The sequence below is a fragment of the Aricia agestis genome, chromosome 4 (assembly GCF_905147365.1).
Source record: "Aricia agestis chromosome 4, ilAriAges1.1, whole genome shotgun sequence".
Classification (NCBI taxonomy): Eukaryota; Metazoa; Arthropoda; class Insecta; order Lepidoptera; family Lycaenidae; genus Aricia; species Aricia agestis.
The window spans coordinates 10039111-10062847 of NC_056409.1; the positions used below are offsets into that span (position 1 = coordinate 10039111).

Here is a 23737-nt window from a genome sequence, read left to right on the forward strand (position 1 = left end):
GCAACAATATTTTAGACTCGAAAACTGAGACAACATTCTAGAATAAGGCGGATATAAATATTTTCTTCCGTTCTTATGGGCTTTGTCTTTGATTTTTTGTTACATAATATATAGCCATAAATAATTAAATAGGCATTTAGTATTATTTCGATATTTGATATATTTTCCGATATTAATATCCGTCCGTTTAGGTTTGTGACGTCGATGGGTGCGGAAGCGCGGCGCGCGCGCATCGTGACGGCGCTCAACGAGTTCCGCGTGCCGCTGCGGGTACACGCGCTAACCGTTCCACCCGAACTCACTGAACATTTCAAAGTAAGCTTAAAAAACCCAGTTTTGAATAAAAAATCTCTTTAACAAAATTTATGATATTTTTTACAACTTTTGAATATTCTTAATCTTTTAGGTTAACAAAAATAATTTTAAGCGTCTCCATATTATAAAATATTAATATCTGTAACTGATTTTTCGACGCCTTATAATCTATCGACAAGTAGACCGACAGTTTCTATTCGTAAAAACGAATAGAAAAGAAAACTTTTATAGCGAATAAAGTAGCATCTGTTTTGTAGTGTGTGCGTCACGTCTGTATACAGGGTGGCGTCACGTCTGTTACAGGGTGTAACAAAACTAAGTGATAATACTTTAGGGTGTGTATGGGACCCCTATAAGGAGTTAACTGTGAAAGTAGCAGCGCTTGCTCATATAAAACCCAAAAAATAAGCCCGTTCAGTGTTGCGCCTTTCACAACGAAGTCTATATAGGGGAGCTATTCACACCTTAAAGTGTTATCACTTAGTTTTGATACATCATTTGTTATTATTTTAATATAATTTATACATTTAATACGTTTTGTTATAGATAGTGGATCACACGCCGCTAACAATAGAGGCGGGGGCGTCGGTGACGTTACTGGAGCTGCAGCTGCTCGGCGAACCCGGCCCCGAGCTGGCCTTCGACGTGCAGTTCGCGCTGCACACCGACCTGTCCCACTACCTGATACCGCTGCGACTGTACAGCGGCAATTTGACATTTGTAAGTGTCCAAATATTAGGTTACTTAAAATGCAGTATTTAAAAAATAGATTATATGTCATTCTTGCTCACTGAATATACAGCGGCAATTTGATAATTGTAAGTGTGCAATTCTAACCTAACCCTCTTACCAATTAAATTACGCTACTAAACGTTTTGTTATTGTCTATAATATTTTAATTATTTACATTGTAGCTCTGGCATTGTTTAAATCATTTTATAAGATAAGGGGCTATTTAAATTGTATCTATGATATACAGATAACTTACCATTGAGTTAAATTAACATTATATTTTTATGATCGAAGGAATGGGAGTGGGGTCAGCGAGGCGGTGAGACGGTGCAGCTCGGCACGTTGGGTACGTCGACGACGCGCCGTGTGGGCGTGCGTGTACGCAACCCCGCCCCTCTCGTGATGTGCGTGACGCGCGTCGCGGTGACGTTACCGGGCGCGGCGCTGGCGCTGCCCGGCCCGCTGCCGCACTGTATAGAGGGCGGGGGCGGGGCGCAGGCGTGGCTTACCGTGGTGGCGCCGGCGCGAGAGGGCGAGCTGCGAGGAGAGGTGGCGCTCCACACGGAACACGCGCGCTCGGCCGTGCAGATAGCCCTGCGTGTTCGCAACGGCCGCCTGCGAGTCGCTCCGCTGCGACTGCCACCGAGCGCGCCGGTAATATTTTTTTAGTTTTACTACAGTATTTACCCCGTACGAATATCCTACCCGTTAAAAGAAGGTATTTAATTGAATGTTTCCTTTTATCCTTTTAGTATACACGCTCGACTGCGGACTTGGTGGTCAACAATACGATGTCGGTGAGCATGAAAGTGACTGAAGTACGGCAACCCGACCCGGATCCTGCAGTTGTGTACGAGTAAGTTGAGTGGTACTGATTAAAATGTTTGTAATTTTTGTGCTGTGTGCTGAAATAAGTGCTGTTTTGTTACGTCGTGATCTTCAGAGGTCGGAAAATAAAATAATAAGAAAATGTATAACACTTATAATATAGAGCTAAATATATTATAAAATTTATAATACTAACATCTAAGAGTTAAGACTAAAAATGACATAAAATAAGATAAAAATTTAAAAAAATCCTAAGGAGTGCTGGACTAACATTAGATAATGTAAAATTAAAAAAATGTCCTTGGTGTAAATACTTTTACTACAGAAACAAGCAAAAAAAGTGCCTATACACGATCTAAAATTGTATACACGACCTAAAATTGTATTATTAAGGCTAGGATATTCCAAATCGACTTGTTTTTGGTTGAGTTTTACGACATTTAATAGTCATTTTTAAGGTCTAAAAAAAATATATGTTGTTGTTCTTGAACTGTTCTGGGGTGTTTTACGGTTCGAAACACGATAGCTACTACTTCGCTCGATCATAAAAAATCGCAAAGATGACTAAGTTTAAGACTATTTTTCGTGTTGTACTTCATGATTTTCAACGCTATAAATAAATTAAAAATACTGAAACATAGGAAATGATATTTCAAAGAGGTTTTTACGGCTAGTTTTTTAAATTTGGTTATCAATATTTTCTAAGCCCCAATAAATAACAATATGTTGTACGCGCCTCGCTTCAGTCGGCCGCCAGGCATCATCGGAGCAGGACCTGTGCCAATTTTGCGAACGCGACGTTCCTCACCCCCCCTCGTTTCGACTTTGTTATTGATTTTTGTGTTAATTAATCAAATGGACAATAGTTTATACTTAGGTTAAATATAGAAAAATATAATTTTAGAATAAGTATTAGTTTGTTAATTAACTATTGTAAATATAGATTGTAGGCTGTAGCATAAATAATAATTATGGGAAATAAAAAACGTAATAAGAAAATGGCTCAGCATAAACTACGGAAACTCCGACAGACAATAAGGTAAGCCAATATAATTATTATTTAATATTTACATTATATTTTAATTACACTTACCCGATCAAGTATAGATACATTGCTGCTTAGCTTCCGTAGTTAATTTCAGGTAATGTTTGTATACTAGCAGTGTATATAAAATCGGGCAGGTAAGTGTAATCGCTGCTAATAATTAAGGCGTGTAATAATAGGCTTGTAATCTGACATTGTCTTAAAGTTTTTAGTTACCTACTTATTACCTACCTAGTATAAAATTTATTAAAAACAGAATACGTACCTATTACCTATTTATGTAAACGATTTGAAATATTCGACTATCATACATACACATAGAAAAAAAATACAGTAGTGCAACTACAGAAAATGTAACATCGTAGGTACGATTATTTTACTTATTTGTTATAACCAAAGTTTAAATACAAAGACATTGCGCTACTGTTTTTTTTGCTTGCTTGCTGTCACATTTGTCAGCAAAAGCGGAACGTAAAATTGCATGTTTTCGTTGTAATTCTAGTGTAAATTGAAAAATAATCTTAGATGTTTGGTTCTTGCAGTGCCGCCATAACAAGAGACAAAGGTGCATTTAAAGAAAACTCTGTTGATGGGTGAGTCATCTAGTTAGTGTTTTATTTATTTATTTATTTTGCTTTATGCTCGGGAAGGAAACATCTCCATTACTACCATCAAATGGTGACCATGATAGTAGACCAGGGTCACTTTTTCAGAAATATTTTTTGAGTTAAGCGCGCTATATACTTTTTATACAAGATAATCCTCGTCCGAAAATTGTCGTCTTTTTCTATTCTTTTTTCCTTAAAATTTTGATTATAAAATAAACTTAAAATTGTGTTTCAGGGTTTCAAGACTTAATGATGACCAACCCTCATTACAAGTTCTTGAGTCAACTTCTTCAATACTTCCATCAACCTCACAGTATCAGGAGTAAGTCACGAATATACATTTTCCATTCATTATCATTAATACGAATGACATTTTCAACAGCTACAACTTTCAAATTTTTTTTTTACGTTTTCAGGCATACTGATAATATTTGCGAGTCTCCATTAGTGGTTGAAGAAGAAAATAAAGAAGAAGACTTTGAAGCTGTGTCAGGACGGAGAATTATAGATATAAATTATTTTTTTAGAACGTTGCAAGAAAAAGCACGACACAGCCAATTATTTGATTGCAAAGCAAATAATTTCCGCCTGGTTGGGGAAAAAAGGATAGGGTTAATTTCAAATTTCAAATTTAAATGTGATATGTGTCAAACAATTTGTTTGATACCATCTGAAAACACAGATAACACAGAAAAACTAAATCTGAATCTAGCGGCCACAACTGGAATAGTAGCATCCGGAAGCGGTCATTCACAGTTTGAAGAGTTGTGCTCTTCAATGGATATCCCAGTATTTTCAGCAAATTACTATTCCAAATTACAAAATGAAATTTATGACCAATGGGAAAAAACAGCATGGAAATCAATGGAGGCTGCGGCAAAAAAAGAAAAGGAATTCGCACTTACACAAGGCCTATTAAAAAATGGATACCCAGTCATAGATGTGTATGTTGATGGCTCTTGGTGTGCAAGGTCATACGGTAGTAATTATAAAGCTTCGTCGGGCACTGCTGCGATTATTGGGAGGCACACTGGACAAATCCTTTATTTAGGAGTTAAAAACAAATATTGTTTGGTGTGTGCCAAAGCACAAAATAATAAAACTGTTCCCAAAGAACACATCTGCTTCAAAAATTTTGAAGGCTCTTCAAGTTCCATGGAGACAGAAATATTAGTAGAGGGCTTTAAATCTTCAATATCCATGTATGGATTAATTTATAGCAGAATGATAGGGGACGGTGACGCGTCAACCTATTCTAAAATTCTTAACGCTAACCCATATGGAACACAAAATGTGACCGTTGAGAAGATCGAATGCAGAAATCATATTTTGCGCAATTTCTGTAAAAAACTTCGTGCAGTCAAACTTGAAACCAAATATCAATTAGCATACAGAAAAACACTCACTAATATAAGAATTTTGTCAATGAGAAAAGTTATCATCAAAAGCATTAAGCACCATAAATCATCAGCTACACAAAAAGATGTAGCAGTGTCGCTTCTGCATAACGATATAGTAAACTCATTGGCGCATGTATATGGAGATCATAAAATGTGTCAAAGTCATTACTGCGACAAAACGGAAAATGAATGTGATGATTTAAAAAAAATTCAAAACTCTACATTTATGTTTAGAATAAGTTCAATTATTGCAAGCGTAGCTGCAAAATCACGCAGCCTGATTGAAGATGTCGACACGAACATTGTTGAGAGCTTTAATAGTGTAATTGCTAAATTTATTGGGGGTAAAAGAATGAACTTTGCTCTTAAACAGGGGTACCAAAGTAGATGTTCGGCCGCCGTAGTATCATTTAACACAAAGTGTGCTATTTCTTCCATCCATAAGGCATACACGGAGACAAATCCTGGTGGAAGAATTGAAAAAATAGAAAAAAAGAGAGCGCTTAAAAGAAAATACTTTGTGGAACACCCAACAAAGAAAAAGAGAGTATTAATGGAAAAACATCAAATCCAACATAATTATGGTCCTTCTCCTTCTGCCCCAGATATGCCACAGGAGGAACTAGAGCTGGCTCAAAATGAGTACCTAAAGAGTCTAAAATTGCTTACATCAGACAAAGCAGCCATAGAAAGAGCAACAGTTCTACAAAGGGACAGCAGTGAATGGTTAGAAATTAGAAATAAACTAATCACCGCATCAAATTTTGGATTAATCTGTAAAAGAAAACCAACATCAAATACAGCAAATTTAGTTAAAAGTATATTGTACCAGAAGAAATTAGCACATGTACCCTCAATTGCTCATGGGATCGAAAATGAAAAACAGGCGTTGCTTCAATTAGAACAGCAGGAAAATGTTAAAATTTTGCCATGTGGTTTATTCATAGATCCCATATATCCATTTATAGGAGCAACGCCTGACGGATTAATAGATGATGATATTATTGTAGAAGTAAAGTGTCCCATCACAGCTAGCAAATTAGGGCTATCAAAAGCAATAGCCGAGAATAAAATACAAATTTTAAAATATAATAAGCAGACAAAGTCACATACTATAAATAAAACCAGTAATTGGTATTATCAAATTCAAGGCCAGCTGCATGTGACAGGCCGGCAAACATGCCTATTAGGTATTTGGGCTGGAGATAAAGAAAATTTACACACAGAAAGAATAGACAAAGATGACACTTTCTGGGCCACTAAAATGGAGCCAAAGCTAAAAACTTTTTACATGAATATTCTTCTACCAGAATTAGTTGATAGTCGACACAAACGGGGTATGCCTATCCGTAATTATTCGTCAGAAGACACAGAAAATATACAACCAAATTCGCAAGAACAGGATGCCGGGACAGAAGATCCGAAACCTGGCTCGAATACAAATATTGTAAATTTTTGTGAATATTAATTAAATCAATAAAAATGTTTTGATCTAAATTAGTGTATTTTTTTATTAATAAACCTATTTTATTTTACTCCATACAAAATACCATTTTTATAAATGATGCAATAGGCTACTTGACCTATTTCATTGAACAAATGCATATTTCTAGTAGGACTTGGCCTAGGAAACCGTAAATAAAAGCTTATGATTGATAAATAAAGTCGATTTGAAAATATGATTTTATGAAAATAGGATTTGTACTGACGAAAACGCTTTTGCGGTACTTCCGATTTGGATGTGACGTCATCAGACTCGTAATTTATTTATATATAAGTATATTTATATAATATATTTATATGTCGGAACAGGAGAGGCCAGAGCAGGTACATCAGGGCATTCTTGGTCCTCGGACATTTTGATCACGGGAACAGACAAGTTTCTTGGTGGCTATCCTTTGGTAGGCTCTCGAACCGAATGTCTGAATCTTTTTTTGTTCTCCTAAAATGTTAACACCAAAGCCAGCCAAGAAGCATGTCCAAGCCTTTCCGGCTTGCGTTCCACCAATCATCACAAACTTAACATTGTGTACCAACTTAACGAAATTTAACTTTACACAATCTTTCAAATCTGATTGGCTAAAGTGAACAAGTTTGCCAACACATCAACGTAAAGATCATAATCAAATTCGCAACTTGACAATATGGCTAACGTAGTAAAAGAAAGTCAAATTAGTAACTGTGTACAAGCTCGCCAATCATGATCAAGCTAATCAGAAAGTTAGCGTTGTCTACCAACATAACTTAAAAAAATAATAAATCAAATCAATAACCGTATTCAAGTTATAACATAGTCTGCCAACATTACATAACAAATTAATAAATCAAATCAGTAACCGTATTCAAGTTATAACATAGTCTGCCAACATTACATAACAAATTAATAAATCAAATCAGTAACCGTATTCAAGTTAAAATCAAAATGTAAAAGGATGTTAACATCAAAACACCTACTGTGTGTAAGTTTCGCCAACATGGCAAAACTAATGAAAGAAAGTTTACATTAAAATCCGTATGGCGCTTCTTGACATAAAGCGCCCTCTCTTAGCAAGGATTGTAGTTAACGGTTTAGTGAATATTTGAAATTGTGCAAACTCCCGCCAGCAGATGGCGCTACACGTCTCGATCCGACACGGCCATCAAGACCTTCACACGTCCGCGTGTGACTGATCTGTAAACAAGACAAAAGCATAGACAGTAATCTGTTCGGCTATCCTGCCACAGTATATTATCAATTAGAAAGTTAAGATTTCTCTTACTTGAAACAAAAAAACATCATAAAACCTCAAATGTAACATATTTTGATCTCAGTGCTTTTAGGCTATTGTAACAAATCATCAAGACACCACGATCAACACAGTTGTTACGATAAAAGAGCCTTAGTATTCCTTTTAGTATAATGAACATTAACAATCTGGGCATTACTTTAAACAAAAATCGCCAGTACATCGGCATTGGTAAGTCCTTGATAGTAGTGTGTTGCCAGTACATCGGCATTGGTAAGTCCTTTGATAGTGTGTGTTGCCAGTACGTCGGCAGTGCCAGTCCTTCGGCAGAAGTGTAACGCCAGTACGTCGGCGGTGCCAGTCCTTCGGCAGATGTGTAACGCCAGTACGTCGGCAGTGGCCAGTCCTTCGGCCGACTAGATTAATGACTATCAATATCCTCATCACCATTCTCATTATCACATTTTCACATATCTAATACAAGGGCACTTGTTGATCGGGTCTCTTTCTGACTATATCGTGAGCATATTTGTAAATTCTCTTAAAGGTTAATTTATAACTTTAAAAAGGTTTCTTTTTTATCATTTTCAATAAGAACTAAATCACTAACTACTCATTTCTGGATTAGAGCTTTATTACTGTCAGCGTCTAGCTTTATCATAACTAGCACTTTAAGCTATATTTCGGGACGCTTGTTCTCTCATTGCATCTATGTCAATTGTCTCATTATTATCATCAACAGTTATTAAATCGAGGAGTTGAGCGACTTTTCCGACTAGTAACTAGAGCGGACTCGCCTTAGTGACGCGCGAAGTAGCAAAACCTGTTGAAACTGAGCCCCTAAACTCCTGTGGCACATTAATTGACTGTTGTTTGTATTCCAAATATGCATCAGTTTGAATGTCATCAAAATTGACAGAGACTTTTGAATTGACCAAATTAACACTAACACAAGTAAAACACAATATCTAATATCTCTTATCAGGCACTATATGAAATAAAACCTCTAAATTTAAGTTATCAATTACAACTTTACATAAAATCTGTTTGATACTGTATAGAAAAGTTTGTCCAATACCAGTCAAAGCCACAGTATTACTTTGTCGCTTTCCCGAAAACTTAAATCAAAATCTTAGATGCAATAGATTATTAATGAGAGAACATTCTGTGCCCGAATCGTATAGAACATTAAAACGCTCACCAGAAATGCTGAGTTATCCAGCAGGGTCACTGGTGCAGCACAGGTCCACCCGACGCTGGCTGTCGATGCTGGAGGTCCCACTGGCTTCGCTGTCACCGGGCTCGCTCGCGCCGCCGTTGTCACCACCATTCTTCCTAGCAGTAGTAAGAGGAGACCGGGGACACTTGGATGCATAGTGCCCGAAGACATTACACCTGTAACATCTGACGCCGGGCGGGTTTGGTCTTTGCTTGGTATGAGTAGAAGCAGAAGTGTTGGAACGATCGCATGATCTTTCGGAGTCCATGGAGCGGCAGTCGGTACTGCGATGTCCCTGTCGCCCACATCGGAAGCATCGAGGGGTGGGCGCGACGGACGCTCTCGATCGCTTCGATACGTCGGCCACGTGGTCTTCAGTCTTCCTCTTGGGATAGGAACATGCTTGTAGTTCCCGCTGCATTTGCTCCCGGCTCTTGATTTCAGTGGTAAACGCGATGCGTCTCAGTCTTCCATCAAACTGAGACACGTGGGCTAACACCATGGATAAAATTATCTCCTCCGCAGAGGAGTCCTTAAATCGGGCCATCAATGTGGTGAAGAGTCGCGCAGCGTAGGACGCCATATTCTCGTCGACTCTGGGTTTGTCGTTCTGAAGATTAATCAGATTTCCGGCAGGCGTTTCTATGGCGCCGTATCGGGATAGGAAAATTTCCTTAAAATGACGCCAAGTCATTCCCGCAAATGATATTTGGGATAGCCACCGTGACGCGTTCCCCTTGAGCGCATCGCTGAGGGCAAGAATAAGTGCACCACCCTCTAAAACCTGATCAGATAGGCACAACTCTGCGGTCGTGCACCACGCACGTGCGTCGGCGTCCGGTTTTTCGGGATCGAAATCCGGTAAAATAACTTTGCGGTTACTCACGGGGTGCATGGCGTTGATGAGGGCCAGCATATTCTGGTTTTGGGCTTCCAGCAGCGTGCGCAGAAGATTTTCGCTCACCCGTGAATCTTCGTCGGAAGTCCGATTTAATCCCAGTTCTGATGTCGGAACAGGAGAGGCCAGAGCAGGTACATCAGGGCATTCTTGGTCCTCGGACATTTTGATCACGGGAACAGACAAGTTTCTTGGTGGCTATCCTTTGGTAGGCTCTCGAACCGAATGTCTGAATCTTTTTTTGTTCTCCTAAAATGTTAACACCAAAGCCAGCCAAGAAGCATGTCCAAGCCTTTCCGGCTTGCGTTCCACCAATCATCACAAACTTAACATTGTGTACCAACTTAACGAAATTTAACTTTACACAATCTTTCAAATCTGATTGGCTAAAGTGAACAAGTTTGCCAACACATCAACGTAAAGATCATAATCAAATTCGCAACTTGACAATATGGCTAACGTAGTAAAAGAAAGTCAAATTAGTAACTGTGTACAAGCTCGCCAATCATGATCAAGCTAATCAGAAAGTTAGCGTTGTCTACCAACATAACTTAAAAAAATAATAAATCAAATCAATAACCGTATTCAAGTTATAACATAGTCTGCCAACATTACATAACAAATTAATAAATCAAATCAGTAACCGTATTCAAGTTATAACATAGTCTGCCAACATTACATAACAAATTAATAAATCAAATCAGTAACCGTATTCAAGTTAAAATCAAAATGTAAAAGGATGTTAACATCAAAACACCTACTGTGTGTAAGTTTCGCCAACATGGCAAAACTAATGAAAGAAAGTTTACATTAAAATCCGTATGGCGCTTCTTGACATAAAGCGCCCTCTCTTAGCAAGGATTGTAGTTAACGGTTTAGTGAATATTTGAAATTGTGCAAACTCCCGCCAGCAGATGGCGCTACACGTCTCGATCCGACATATATATAAGTTTATTTGTACATAAATAATAAGAATAAGCCTAGAAAGATTTGTAAAATATATTTTCTTAAATAATTCAAATAAAACATCAGTTTTATATATTATCTCCATTTATTGTAGACGGGAAATGAAATGGCCAAAACTTTTCTCCAAAAGTTTTCAACATTACAAATTATTTCTAATTTCTTATTTAATTCTTTTATAATTTTTGGGCATTTTTGGACTCGTACATTTAGCACATAAAAAATTTCAATAAAGAGAGTCTAAAATACAAAACGTATGACGTCACATTATGGCGGACAGTGTTTTCGGCGCCATTTATAAGGCATATTTTTCAATCAACATTTTTATGGGTTTCTACTGTGTCAAATATTACTTTTTTTGTGAAAATGAATGATTAAGAAGCGATTAGCATGAAGAAAAAAATGAGGTCAAGTAGCCTATTAGAATATTCTTCTATCTCTTCACTTTCTTTTCGAGTAGGTTAAAGATACCTCCAAATGTGCAAACTTCATACTTAGGTATTATATATTCATTGAAACAAATAGTGTTATAAATTAACCTTATAAATCATAAATTTTGAAGAAATATTAAGGTTTACGTACTGTTTTAAGTGTACTGTGGCGTACGAAGCGACTGCCGCAACCAGCCGCGCGGCGGCGCGGGGTCGTGCGAGTTCACTCGAATCGGGCGTTCGCGAGATTCCGACCGAGGGGAGGGAGGAAGCGTTAAATACCTAATTCGCTCAGAGATCGTAGCCTTAAAAAAATATTGTTATTTCCAGTTCTCTTAAAGACGAGGTGGAAGCGGACGGCTTGCACACGGTCGGACGTGTGAGTTACGAGCCCGAGCGTGCCTGCCACCCGAACTGCTACACTGGATTGAATCTCGATGAACCGGGTAAATATTAGAGAAAAAGAGAGCCAATATTATATGTTTTCAGTGCATTTTTGGCCTTAATGTTTTTATCGTTTCTGTGTTGTTTTATCTTCATAAATATTATAATTTTCATTTTTAAATCAACACATCAATTTTAATATTCCTTCTGCTTCCAATACCATGTTTTTGCAAATAAACATTGTTATTCTTCTTATTCTCCTTTTTGAAAGTCGGTTAAAGTATGTTTTAAACAGTCTTGATTTAGGTGGGTGGACTGCAAAAATTAATGGTGGAGGTGGAGGGGTGACAAAATACATACTATGTACTATAAATTGTACAGATCGACATGGTTGTAAATGAACGTGGGCGGGGGCGCTGCATGTTCAAATTCAAATAAAGGAGAACTGTCAAAATTGTGTCAAAAATGGCGTTTTTGTATTACGGCAGCGTTAGTTCCTTTTTCCGCCTCGTTCATTTAAAGCAGGGATTCCGAAAACTTATTTTTGTCTGCCGCCCACTTTGAGTAAAAAATATTTTTAGCGCCCCCATTGTAGGCCACCAGGTTTTATATAAAAGGAACAGTCCACTGACTGTATTAATTAAGATTGCTAAGTTACAAGTATAAGTACTGGTCGCCTACGATGAAAATTATGGAATGAGTGTGATGCAGTAGTCAAAACTAAGTATAATTTGCTTAGCTATATCTATATAGTGTGCGCTCGCGCATAAGGCGCATGCGCCGGCGCAGCTAAGTGTACGCGCGGGGGGCGCTCCGTTGCGGTGCAGCCGCAACACCCATTGTTTCACGTACTTTCAAATCAAAGCCTCTACACAACGCCACAATTTTTGTCTGGGTCCCACTCCGCCCCCCTTTAGGCCTTCAGCGCCCACAAGGGCGCATTATCACCCACTTTGGGAAAGCCTTATCTAGCTGTACTTTTTAGATTCACTATTTTATTTTGTTATGTATTGTAGAGGGCGTGGAGTGGGCGCGGCGCGGTTCGGCGTACGACGACACGGCGCTGCAGGCGGACCTGGCGTTGTTGCGCGCGCGACTCGCAGCGCACGCGCACGTTGCTGCATTGCCGCCCGTTAACGTCACGTTATTGCTGCACACCGACGAGGTAGGAGGAAGTCAAAGTAATGATAATATTTACACAGTGCATACAATAGTTCTAACATAAGAAAAGCCGCTTGATGGTTAAGTGTACTTGTAATTAATATAAAAGAACGGCCATTTGAAAATCATACAATATAAATCTAGAAAAGGCTTATTTGTTTTAAAAGCTAATAAGGTGAAGCCAAATGAGCGTAATTTTGTGAGTCGTGAGTCGCAGAATTTCGGCTAGCAGAGATTCTGCTGCATTCAGTTTCAAAGAAAATTCCTACTTCGTTCACACGAGCGTAATTTTGTGAGTCATGATTAGTATGAAAAATAATTTACGCGACCGAAATTCTTCGACTCACGACTCACAAAATTACGCTAATTTAACCTCACCCTTTGTGTTCGAAACTGTAAAAAAATGTAATTTTTTTTCTTTTTTCAATGTTGCGATAATTTTTGTCCTTACCTTTTTTGATAGTCGTTTATCGACATTTATTATTATTTTACTGCTATCAGGTGGTACAGACGCGCGTGTCGGGCACGGTGCGTGCACGCTGGCCGCGTCTGGCGCCGGCGGGGGCGGGGGACGCGGGGCGCGGCGCACTACGCACGTCGCTGCCGCTTCGTGTCCCGCTCTACAACCCCGCGCGAGTACCGCTGCTGCTGCACGCGCGCCTCGCCCAGCCGCTCACGGATCTGCCCGACTTGTGAGTGATATAATCATCACCATTATCAAGTCACAATGTGTAATCTTACTGTGTAAATGTGTGTGTGTTTGTAACGCTTTTAAGTGTCGATCTTAAAGCGTCAAGTAGCATAATAATTATGTTAAGTAGTGAACCATAATATAAACTAAAGTATTCGATATCTGTTTAATTGAAAGTAAACATTTATAGGGCGCGGAGTGATACGTCATTCTGTATGTCGGAGAAGTGCACGTGGTTGAAGGAGGCGTTTAACCTGACCGGGTGGCGGGTGACGAAGGGTGGAGCTCGGGTGTGGCGCGAGGGGGCGGGTTCGGAGACGCTCGAGGGGGCGGCGGAGCGGCCGGACGAACTGCCCCCCCTCCTACTGGCGCCGCTGGCTGAGGTCGAGCTGGCGCTTTTGTTTACGCCGCTCACACAACACCCGCTTACCGCACAGCTTCTTTTGAGGTAAAGGGCCGCAGAGTTTAAATATTGTGTTAATTAATTTATTTTTAACCATTTTTTTGTTTTATTTTTTTTAAATAAATTTATAAAATACGAAAGTGATCACCGATATACAATAATATAACATATTTTTTCTCCTTTTTGTAGGAATAACCTAACTGTATTGGAAGCGGTAGATCTATACGGGCACGGGGAGTATCCTTCGTTTGACCTGGCGGGCCGACGACCTGGCGCTGCCTCACCATTTCTGTTCGAGGTGAATGCAATATTATTTAAATTCGTTTCGGAAGCTATTGAGCTTTTTTATTTTTATCCTATGAATTTCTAAGTCATAAAATAAAATAAAAACAGCATTTGTACCATAAAGTTAATATACCTAGCGGAATAGAGAAACAAAGGCCTGAGCAAGAGAGATGTCACTATCACTGCGTGGTAAAAAGAGACGTGTGATACATGACAGCTGCACTCTTTTTTTGACGTCCAGTCGGCACGTGCCGCACGTTGACAATTTAATCTCATAGAATTCATGTTCAATTATGCTTGTGTAAGTGTAATACGTACACATATTTTTCACACAGATGAAAACCAATTTTGGTTACGTTTGACAGCTCGAGATTGTTGCTCTATTCCGCTAGGTATATTAACTTTATGATTTGTACACAGTATACTTATTAGGAGTGTAACTTTTAAAGGTACCGTTCTGATTTATGACTCGGCTAGCCGCGACTGACAAAAATTTAAATAAAATACCACTTTATGACGTAGGCTATAGGTTTCATTTTACTCTACGTCACTACCTTTTACGCCACAAGTGGCAGCAGCATGGGTCGCTACACAAATGTCAGTAGAAAAGATACCTTTAGTCTATGTCATAAAGTGGTATTTTATTTGTATTTTTGTCGGTTGCGGCTAGCCGCGTAAAATATTGGAAAGTCACTTTTAGGTGTGTACAGAGTTCAAGTGTTAAGCTGCGTTTCACCAGAGATGTGTTGCGAGGAATGTGTTTTTGAGAACCAATAGAATCGCTTCATTGATGTGACCCCGGCGCATGTCAGCGCAGCGATTCTATTGGATCTTAAAAACACATTCCTCGCAACACATCTCTGGTGGAAACGCAACCTTAGAAGTAATACTTCTGTCCAAAATCGTGATGGCGTCGTGACTAATAACAATATTATTATGATTATTTAGACTATTTTACACTACGCGACCTTGAAAGTTCACTCTAAACACGCCTTAAAAAGGTCCTCTTTAAAAATGTCCACCGTTCTTAAATGCGAAAGCATTAAAATTTGAAATTGTAATGTTTGCAGGTGAAAGATTGTTCCTGGGGCGAGGGCGGTGCGGTGGAGCGCACGTTAACGCTGCGCAACACGGGGCGCGTGGGCGTGCAGCTGACTCGGTGGGCAGTGGGCGGGGCGCGCGGGGCGTGCTCTGGGCGCGGGTTCCGCGTGCGGCCGTGCGTCCCGCTCGTCGTGCCGCCCGCCGCCGCCGCCGACCTGCACGTCACCTTCGTGCCCGACTACACGCTCGCCCGCGTCACCGCGCCGCTGCGGGCGTTCACGCCTCTCGGTTAGTAGCTGCTAATATTGCGTTATATACTGAAGTATGATTTTAGCGATATATATTTTTACTAGACGTTCCGCGCTTCGCCCGCGTAAATTAGATATTTCACAGACAACTGAGTCCACAAAAATAGCCTATGATCCTTCACGTGGTCTACTTCTTATCTGTGCCAAATGACAGAAAAATTGCTCCAGTAGTTCGTGAGATAAAGCCCTTTCAAATGATTACCCCCGTTTTTTCGACATTTTCCTCTATTCCTTCGCTTCTATAAGTTATAGCTTGATGAAATATAGCCTTTGTCCTTCCTCGATCAATGGGCTAGCACTGAAATAATTTTTCAAATCGGACCAGTAGTTCCTGAGCCCTTTCAACTAATTTCCTTCGCTCCTATTAGTCTTAGCGTGATAAAATATAGCCTATAGCCTTCCTCGACAAATGGGCTATCTAACACTGAAATAATTTTTCAAATCGTACCAGTAGTTCCTGAGATTAGCGCGTTCAAACAATACAAACAAACAAACTCTTCCGCTTTATAATATTACTATAGATTTGTTGTTAATTAATATGGAAACGTTCCATTTTAGGGCCGGTCGAATATTCTCTGCGAGCGACTATACCGATGCGTGTACTAGCCGAGTGCGCGGCGACCGCTCCGCGGCCGCCGTGGGAGAATGCGGTGCGGGTTCTCGGGGTCGCAGTGGCGTTAGCCGCTCTGGCGCTCGTGCTGGCGGCGGGCGCACTGGACGCTGAGCGGCTGCTGCGACGCGCGCGGGCCGCTCGCTCGCCGGAGCGGCCGAGCGCCCCGCTCGATCTCCGGGCCCTCCGCCCTCCCGCCCCGCTGCCGGCTCAGAAGGCGCCCACTCGACGTCGGCGGGCCGCGCGGAAGCCGCCCCCGCCCGATCCCGCCGCCTCGGCCGCAGAGAGACGCGCGTTCGAGCGCTGGCGCAGCGAGGTGCTCCGGCGCGAAGACGACACGTCGCGCTCGAGCGAGGACGACGCGCCCTCCACGCCGCCCGTGCCGCCCGACACGCGTCCGCCGACGCCCCCCGCTCCGCCCCAGCAGAATGGAGATGACGCCGCCACTAGCGGCTCCGACGTATCTAATATTTCAAACCGTAAGTAGTTCACTAACCCTCGTAGAACAATAAAGCCGAATTTACAATAGGAAACTAGTGTTGTGCATGTTGGAATGTGTTTCATACACAGACAGATCAAGATAGATACCGCATGTCGCTCCATTTGTATGAAAATGAGCGTGTCACTTTTTTCCTACCTACTGTGACGTACCGATGATAAGTATCGTGTCCATTATCTTGGCCAACGTTTTTATTTGAATTTCTACAGCTCAATACGCCACTTTTAGGCATTTAGGCATTATTAAAATTCCGATTGACGTCCGATTCTGATAGCAGACTAAAGAACAAACTTTTGAACGACGAACATTGCTCGTCGTTTGGGAACGCGATATGGCACGCGAAGTACATACACATGCGGTATATATATCTTGATTGATGTCTGTGGTTTCATAACAGAAATTGCAGCACATTTGAAAGATATTAAAATTTTGTTAACTACTTCTCAACTTAATCCGTGTAAACCAGCCATTAATCTCTTAGAAAGATGCGTGTGTAAATTTTTACACATCACACAGACGTAAATCAATTTCGGTTTCGATTGGCAGCTCGAGATTGTTGCTCTATTCCGCTAGGTATATTAACTTTATGATTTATATAATATTATAAAAAAATTGCTGACTTGTTTCATAGTGTCCATTTACATGGTTTCCATAATATTAACTTTGTACTTTTTTCTTCCCTAGCATCTCTTATTTTTATATTGGGGTTGTTTTTCATTTTTAACACTTGTTATGCTGGTATTCATTAATGAGTTTGATATTTGTATCAACTGAGTTTTGCATCATGAAGATTATTTATTTCTGCACGATTGTACGTCTGCCCTGTATGGATGCTTTTGTCACCGCTTTCGTTTTCATTTTGAATGTAGTTGCGTGATCCAAACCAAAAATAAACTGATGCATGCATTATGACACTGTAAATTTACACATAAAACTATTGCCATAAAACTAATTTCAAGTCAAATGTGCTCTTAATTTAACTGATGATGATGGAACATCTCCTTTCAACATTTCTAACGACATACGTTTTATTCAGTGTCGAGTACGTCGACGCCAGTGGAAGAACAGGAAGCGGACGAATGCTACGGCGGCGACGTGGAGCCGAGCCCCCGCGATCTGTCGCCCGCGACTCCGCCCGGCCCGCTGGGGACGACTCCAGAGCCGGAAGTCATACCGGATGTGCTGCGAATCGATCCGCCGAAAGCGACGCGGGTGTCGCGCGCTCGTCGGGACCCGGGCGACACGACGAGGCGGGAGCGGCGACCCGATAACGAGAGACGCGTGCTCGTGCGGCCCCACGCGCGCAAGGAGCGACCCCGTCGACGAGAGCGCGCCCCCTCTCCGCCCGCGCCCCCCGTCGAGGAAGATACGTGCGAAGCGCCCGAGGAGGTGACGGAAGCCAGAGGAAACGTGCGTTGGGGCGCTTCGTGGAGTTCAGTGGTAGCGGGGGCGCCTCTGGCACCCATCGGCTCGGACGTCCGCCGCCGGGAGGCGGATCGCGCGGACCAATCGCTGTTCTACTTCAACGGTGAACGCCGCGCCGACACAGTTGCCTGGCAGCCCCCGCCCGCGCCGGAGCCACCGCGACCGCCCTACATACCCGGTGCCAGAGATTTCATGGGTATGTTTTTCGATTATACAATATTATACAATACTAGCTGTCCCGGTGAACTTGGTGTCACTTTGAAACCTTCCCTGGACTTCTACGAATATTTTGAGACTAAAATTAGCCCAATTCGTTAAGCCGTTTTCGAGTTTTAGCGTTACTAACACAATTGGAAATCCATTTTTATATATATATACAGATAACATTCTTTAACCCATCAAGCCCCATAAGGACACCGGTGACCCCGACAACAATAGATTTCCAAGAATCTCCGATCGAAGAATAGTAGAATATTAGTATTAAATTATCTTTCTTTTAATCCAGAAAATCCATTTCATTGTAAATTATATTTTCAGAGGAGTGCGGTGGCGTGGCAGGCGGGTGGTGGGGCGGCGCAGGCGGCGGGTGGAGCGCGTGGGGAGCTCCGCCCCCACTGCGGCCGCCGCCGGGCTTCGCGTCGCCGCCACCCCCGCGACCGTTCGACCCGTTCCGCTCGCTGGCGTCCATCTGGGCGCCGGCGCCGCACGACTGGCGCGTGGCCGATGATCCGCCTCGCACGCCCCCCGCGCGCCGCTCTCCCGCCGACGACCCCCTCGCCCGCAACGGAAACGATCAAACCCATTAAACTACTATATTGCCAGATACCAAGTTTTTGCTGTTGCGTTATTATTGTAATCGCTTTTTCAAGAATTTAGTTGTTTTGTACCACAATTATTGTAATGACGATTTTTATAATGTCTGAGCGGTATTTGTCTTTCAAGAATAGGAATCTGGCAATAAAGATGATCAAACCGAACAAATATTGGCCTGTACTATGTCTTACCTCTCTTATTTACGGAGGCGAGGCGGCGCGCTAGTCAATACTTCACACGTCGCTCTCGCCGATCCTTCCATTTATATAACAAAATAATAAATTTTCATTCTTGAGATCTGAAGTTTTATGTTTAATGTTTATTTTTTGTAAGTTAACCAAGGCCTCGTTTGGATAACATTTTGTGTAATACATTGAGACTCGTTTTTAAGGACCTACGCAAGTCTAGTCGAGTTTACATTGTGTCAGTGTTTTGTGTGACACCAGTTTTCCTACATGATTGTCTGTTAAAGACTGATTAAAATGTCACTCAAAGTATCTTGTTTTATCTTTTATTCTACCTACTTTCCCACTGGAGTATCTGACATTTGTGGCAATGTTAAGACAAAATATCACGATTTTATGGAGATTGTAATTAACTAATTACATAGAGTACCTTTTTTTTCTTTTGTATGGGAAACTTAATGATGCTGGGGCGCGCTTCCCCATAAAGATCGAAAAAAATTGCTCTTTCAACGCTCCTACTTTCACAGGGAAATCAATATATCAGGGACACATACATAACGTAAAGTATTATCACTATGTTATGTATTGTATATAATAAGGGGTACTATTTATTAAAGTAATAATACCAAGCAAAGGTTTTAGTAAATTAATATATTAAAAATTATAATTATCACAATATTTGTCTCAAAACTCAATCAAATTGATTCAATTTGGTTGATTCTCTGAAATCGGGACACTAGTTCTCTAAACAACATGTTTAGCGTCTTCCAGAGCTATTAAAATTGTCCAAAAATCAAAAGCTCAATATACCTTAATATCTGTATTTTGTAGAATAGTCTTTGGGTGAGACAACAAGACCTCGGCCTTTTCGTGCTCCGCGATAGACTGTTTCAATAATATCAATCATTTCCTGTTTGTCTTCTAGTGGCCAGTTGATTTTATTGTTGTTACCAGTTCCCAAGTCAATCATTATGTGTTTGTTTCTGAAGAAGAACATGACTGTGCAGGGGTCATACAATTCATACCTGCAACAATTATCAGGATTAGATACTGATAAAAAAATATACAATATTTAAATTATTTGCGCTATTCCGCCATTTTATTATAGGTACATATCTTTGTATTGTATTTGTGCGTTTTATAATGGGTCAACATCCAAAAAATGCCTTTAAGGGGGGTATTACATTTTCATATATATTGGATTATTTCTATGATCATATATAGGATCAAATATATATGATCATTTGATCATATTTGCGTATTACATTATCATATTTCATTGATCCTATTTTACGTCTTATGTGGTTTCAATAGCCAATGAAGAGCGCTAACGCTGACAGGTATTGACGTCAGGGTTACTAGATCTCAGAGAATTCGATTTGTCAAAAGACATCGTCATTTTAATATGGCTTGTTTTTTGTTATTTCAGCAAGATTAATGAAGTATATAATTAGATTAGAAAAATAATTACATTACATTATTTGAAACATATTAACGAACAAGAAATTAAAAACTCTTTTTTATATTAAATAACTGGCAACACCTATTTCTATGACCATATTGGATCCAATCTTTCAGCAAATGTCAAAAATCTTTGATCAAGGAAGAAATGAATCATATGTCTATATTACATTATCCAATATCATTGACTCAATGATCTCGGATCTAATATATATGATAATCTAATATCCCCCTAAGAACTTCTACATACTATAATCCGAATGCTGCGTGCATCCAAACAAAAATGCAACCCCCTATGACCACCCCTTTTTATTATACCAATTTAACCAATTAAACCATTACCGTGGAAAAAAGACAGAAAAAATTTTCGTCAAAATTTTAACCTCTTATAACCACCCTTTTTGAATATACCAATCGATAGGGGCGCCAAGGGGAACAAAAAATCTTAAATAAACTTTTCTCAAAAATCAACCCCTGTCGAATGACAGGCCGAAATGTGACCCTAGTTAGTATGGCGAAAATACTTCAACCCCTTAATATTATCTTAATCTTGGTAAATGTTTACAAACCTACCCCAATTTATTTGACAAACTACTACAAAAGAAAGACGACAGAGCCCCGCTACGCGGGGCTCCTATTTCTTGGTGTTGTGGTCTAAGTTCCAACCTAACCTACTTTTGGACTTTCTGAATTGTATTTGTTTTTGTTTAGGTGGGGACTCATCACAGCCTTGGGATGCCTTAAAAATACTTCGTAAACATCAGAAAACAGATGATCTTATCTGAAGATTACGAAAATCTCAAATGCGAATTTCTTCTAAACGGAGAGTTTACTGGCGGTGGAAACGGTAAGTAGGAGTCATTCTCACCCAAAACAACCCTCCTTAACCCATGTCACCAACATTTAATTGACATAGGTTCCTTAACCTTAGCCAAATTTTTTTCTAAGTATTATTGCCATATTAACAAGGGTCACATTTTGGCCTGTCTTTCGACAGGGGTTGATTTTTGAGAAAAGTTTGTCTGAGCTTTTTTGCTCCTCTTGGCGCCCCTATCGATTGGTATATTCAAAAAGGGTGGTTATAAGAGGTTAAAATTTTGACGAAAAAATTTTGTCTTTTTTCCATAGTGCCCCGTTTCCTTCAGTCCAACCAAATTAAATAAAAAACATACATTTTATTGAAATCTGGAACTTCCGTAATATCCACTAAATAGATAACTGCAAAATTCTTCACTTTTTCAGCAATGCTATAAAGAACTTCATCCATTTTCATACATGTTGGGTCCCAATCGTGTCCAAATCTTATAACCTAAAAAAAAATCCATTTGATGCTATTATTAAAAGTTCTAGCTAGGTATAAACCCATAAAATATGATGATACATAAGATCTATTGTGCGAAAGCTAGAAATTTCTATGAGCTTACCACAACTCGATCTTCTTCCGACAATATAGCTTGGTCCACTTGCCACCCATTGTGTAAATGTCCTAGCATGTAACTCATTTTGAAGAGCTTTTTATTTGCTTGGGAGTCAGATCAACAGCCTATTTTGTATGTTAGTTTGAAACAGGTTTGAAAACAAACACAATATTTTTTTTATTTTTCGAATTTCGACTTCGTGTGCGTCATGTCAATTGTCATTTGTCAATTGTCATCAGTGTTGCCAACTTTTTTTTACTAACCCACCAAATTCAGCAGCGTAAACCACCAGAAACCGCTAAAACCTAAATGGCCTCTCAAACCACCAGAATTCCACTAAATAACGTAAAGACAACAACAACCTATTTGAATATAATTTGAAAATAATACAACAACAACGTCATTATTATTATGAAATAATTATTTTTGTTACTAGGTACAATAAGGAAAACTTTAGTTACCTATGTACCTATGTATAAGTGGGTGCTTAACTAAAGATTAAAGATGAACGTTTTTAGAGGAATCATTGTCATTTACTTGTTCAGTTTGTGAAGAATTTTCTTTAGTTCTAATTTTTGTAATACGGTATTTGGTATTATGTTGTTATTACAGCATTTGCCTTCGCGTGCTAACCTTGCACGAAAGAAAGGCGATCAAACTTCATCCGGTTTCTCTGAATAAGTCTTGACAACATTCATCATGCTAAATAATCGCCTAATATCAGCGTTAGAATGCGGCAAAACGAATAAAGTTAATTAATAATATAATTAAGTTTCCAGTGTGCGTCTTCAAGGGTTAGGGGGTATTACATTATCATTTATATATGATCATTTCTATGATCATAGATAGGATCCAATATGATCATTTGATCATATCTGCGTATAACATTATCATATTTCATTGATCCTATTTTACGTCATATGTGGTTTCAATAGCCAATGGAGAGCGCTAACGCTGACAGGTATTGACGTCAGGGCATGGAATTAATATGTACTACGTACAACAGTACATATTAATTCTATGCGTCAGGGTTACTAGATCTCAGAGAATTCGATTTGTCAAAAGACATCGTCATTTTAAATTTGCTTGTTTTTTGTTATTTCAGCAAGATTATCCAAGTATATAATTAGAAAAATAATTACATTAAATTATTTGAAACATATTAACGAACAAGAAATTAAAAACTCTTTTTTATATTAAATAACTGGCAACACCTATTTCTATAACCGTATTGGATCCAATCTCTCAGCAAATGTCAAAAATCTATGATCAAGGAAGAAATTAATCATATGCGTATATTACATTATCCAATATCATTGACTCAATGATCTCGGATCCAATATATATGATAATCTATTATCCCCCTTAGAAACATAATAAAAAAACTAGTGGTTTAACGTCGAAGCTACCACTAACTTAAATAATCTAATCCACTAAGAAATCCACTAGCCACTAAAACCAAATTTTTCCCGCCGAAAGGTACGTCTAAACCACAAGATCTAGTGGAAATTCCACTAAGTTGGCAACACTGATTGTCATATAATTGATAAGTGTCAAATATTTTGACATGTGTCAATTTGTTTTTTTTTTATTGGCAAACAATCTATGAGCGTTGGGCTATTATACTTAGCAACATCGTTGCTGCAAGAACAGCAATGTGGCGATAATTTTCTATTTTTCTTTTACTTTCGTAAACAATACAGTTTGTCGAATCTGTTTATTCAAGCACAAAGCTTGGCTTTGGTTGGTGCGATTAAATTTAAGAGGTTCACCGTACGAGATATACGAGGTACCGAACATAACATAAACAAAGTCTTAGGCTGGTATAAATAGTCAGTACTCAAGATGCATCTCGGTCTCAAGACACGATTCAGGCTATGTGATTGGT

General features: G+C 39.7%; 2 protein-coding genes across 2 annotated transcripts in view; one reads left to right on the top strand and one right to left on the bottom strand.

The window, feature by feature from the left end:
- The window catches only part of LOC121726613 (transmembrane protein 131), a 29671-nt gene extending 10389 nt beyond the window's left edge, over positions 1–19282 (top strand). The window contains exons 10-22 of the mRNA XM_042114044.1: positions 192–315; positions 862–1035; positions 1342–1701; positions 1800–1903; positions 11496–11611; positions 12566–12714; positions 13212–13402; positions 13592–13849; positions 13994–14102; positions 15160–15418; positions 15997–16527; positions 17584–18168; positions 18510–19282. Of these exons, the coding sequence (XP_041969978.1) occupies positions 192–315; positions 862–1035; positions 1342–1701; positions 1800–1903; positions 11496–11611; positions 12566–12714; positions 13212–13402; positions 13592–13849; positions 13994–14102; positions 15160–15418; positions 15997–16527; positions 17584–18168; positions 18510–18778 (3229 nt within the window). The 3' untranslated portion in view covers positions 18779–19282. The remainder of the gene's footprint in view (positions 1–191; positions 316–861; positions 1036–1341; positions 1702–1799; positions 1904–11495; positions 11612–12565; positions 12715–13211; positions 13403–13591; positions 13850–13993; positions 14103–15159; positions 15419–15996; positions 16528–17583; positions 18169–18509) is intronic.
- A 320-nt stretch (positions 19283–19602) lies between these two features.
- Positions 19603–22057, bottom strand: LOC121726615 (thioredoxin-like protein 4A). The gene is made up of 3 exons (XM_042114046.1): positions 21856–22057; positions 21604–21740; positions 19603–19995 (listed from the first exon to the last, which is right to left on the bottom strand). The coding sequence occupies exons 1-3, from the start codon at positions 21931–21933 to the stop codon at positions 19782–19784; spliced, it is 429 nt and encodes a 142-aa protein (XP_041969980.1). The 5' UTR covers positions 21934–22057; the 3' UTR covers positions 19603–19781.
- Between the last annotated feature and the right edge of the window lie 1680 nt (positions 22058–23737).

Bases quoted from the DNA above. Each gene is read 5' to 3' on its own strand.
- LOC121726615 (XM_042114046.1), bottom strand. From the start codon at position 21,933: ATGAGTTACATGCTAGGACATTTACACAATGGGTGGCAAGTGGACCAA. The intron at 21,741-21,855 runs GTAAGCTCATAG...ATTTTTTTTTAG, and splicing joins CGGAAGAAGATCGAGTTGTG to GTTATAAGATTTGGACACGA. The intron at 19,996-21,603 runs GTATGTTTTTTA...TAATTGTTGCAG, and splicing joins GTTCCAGATTTCAATAAAAT to GTATGAATTGTATGACCCCT.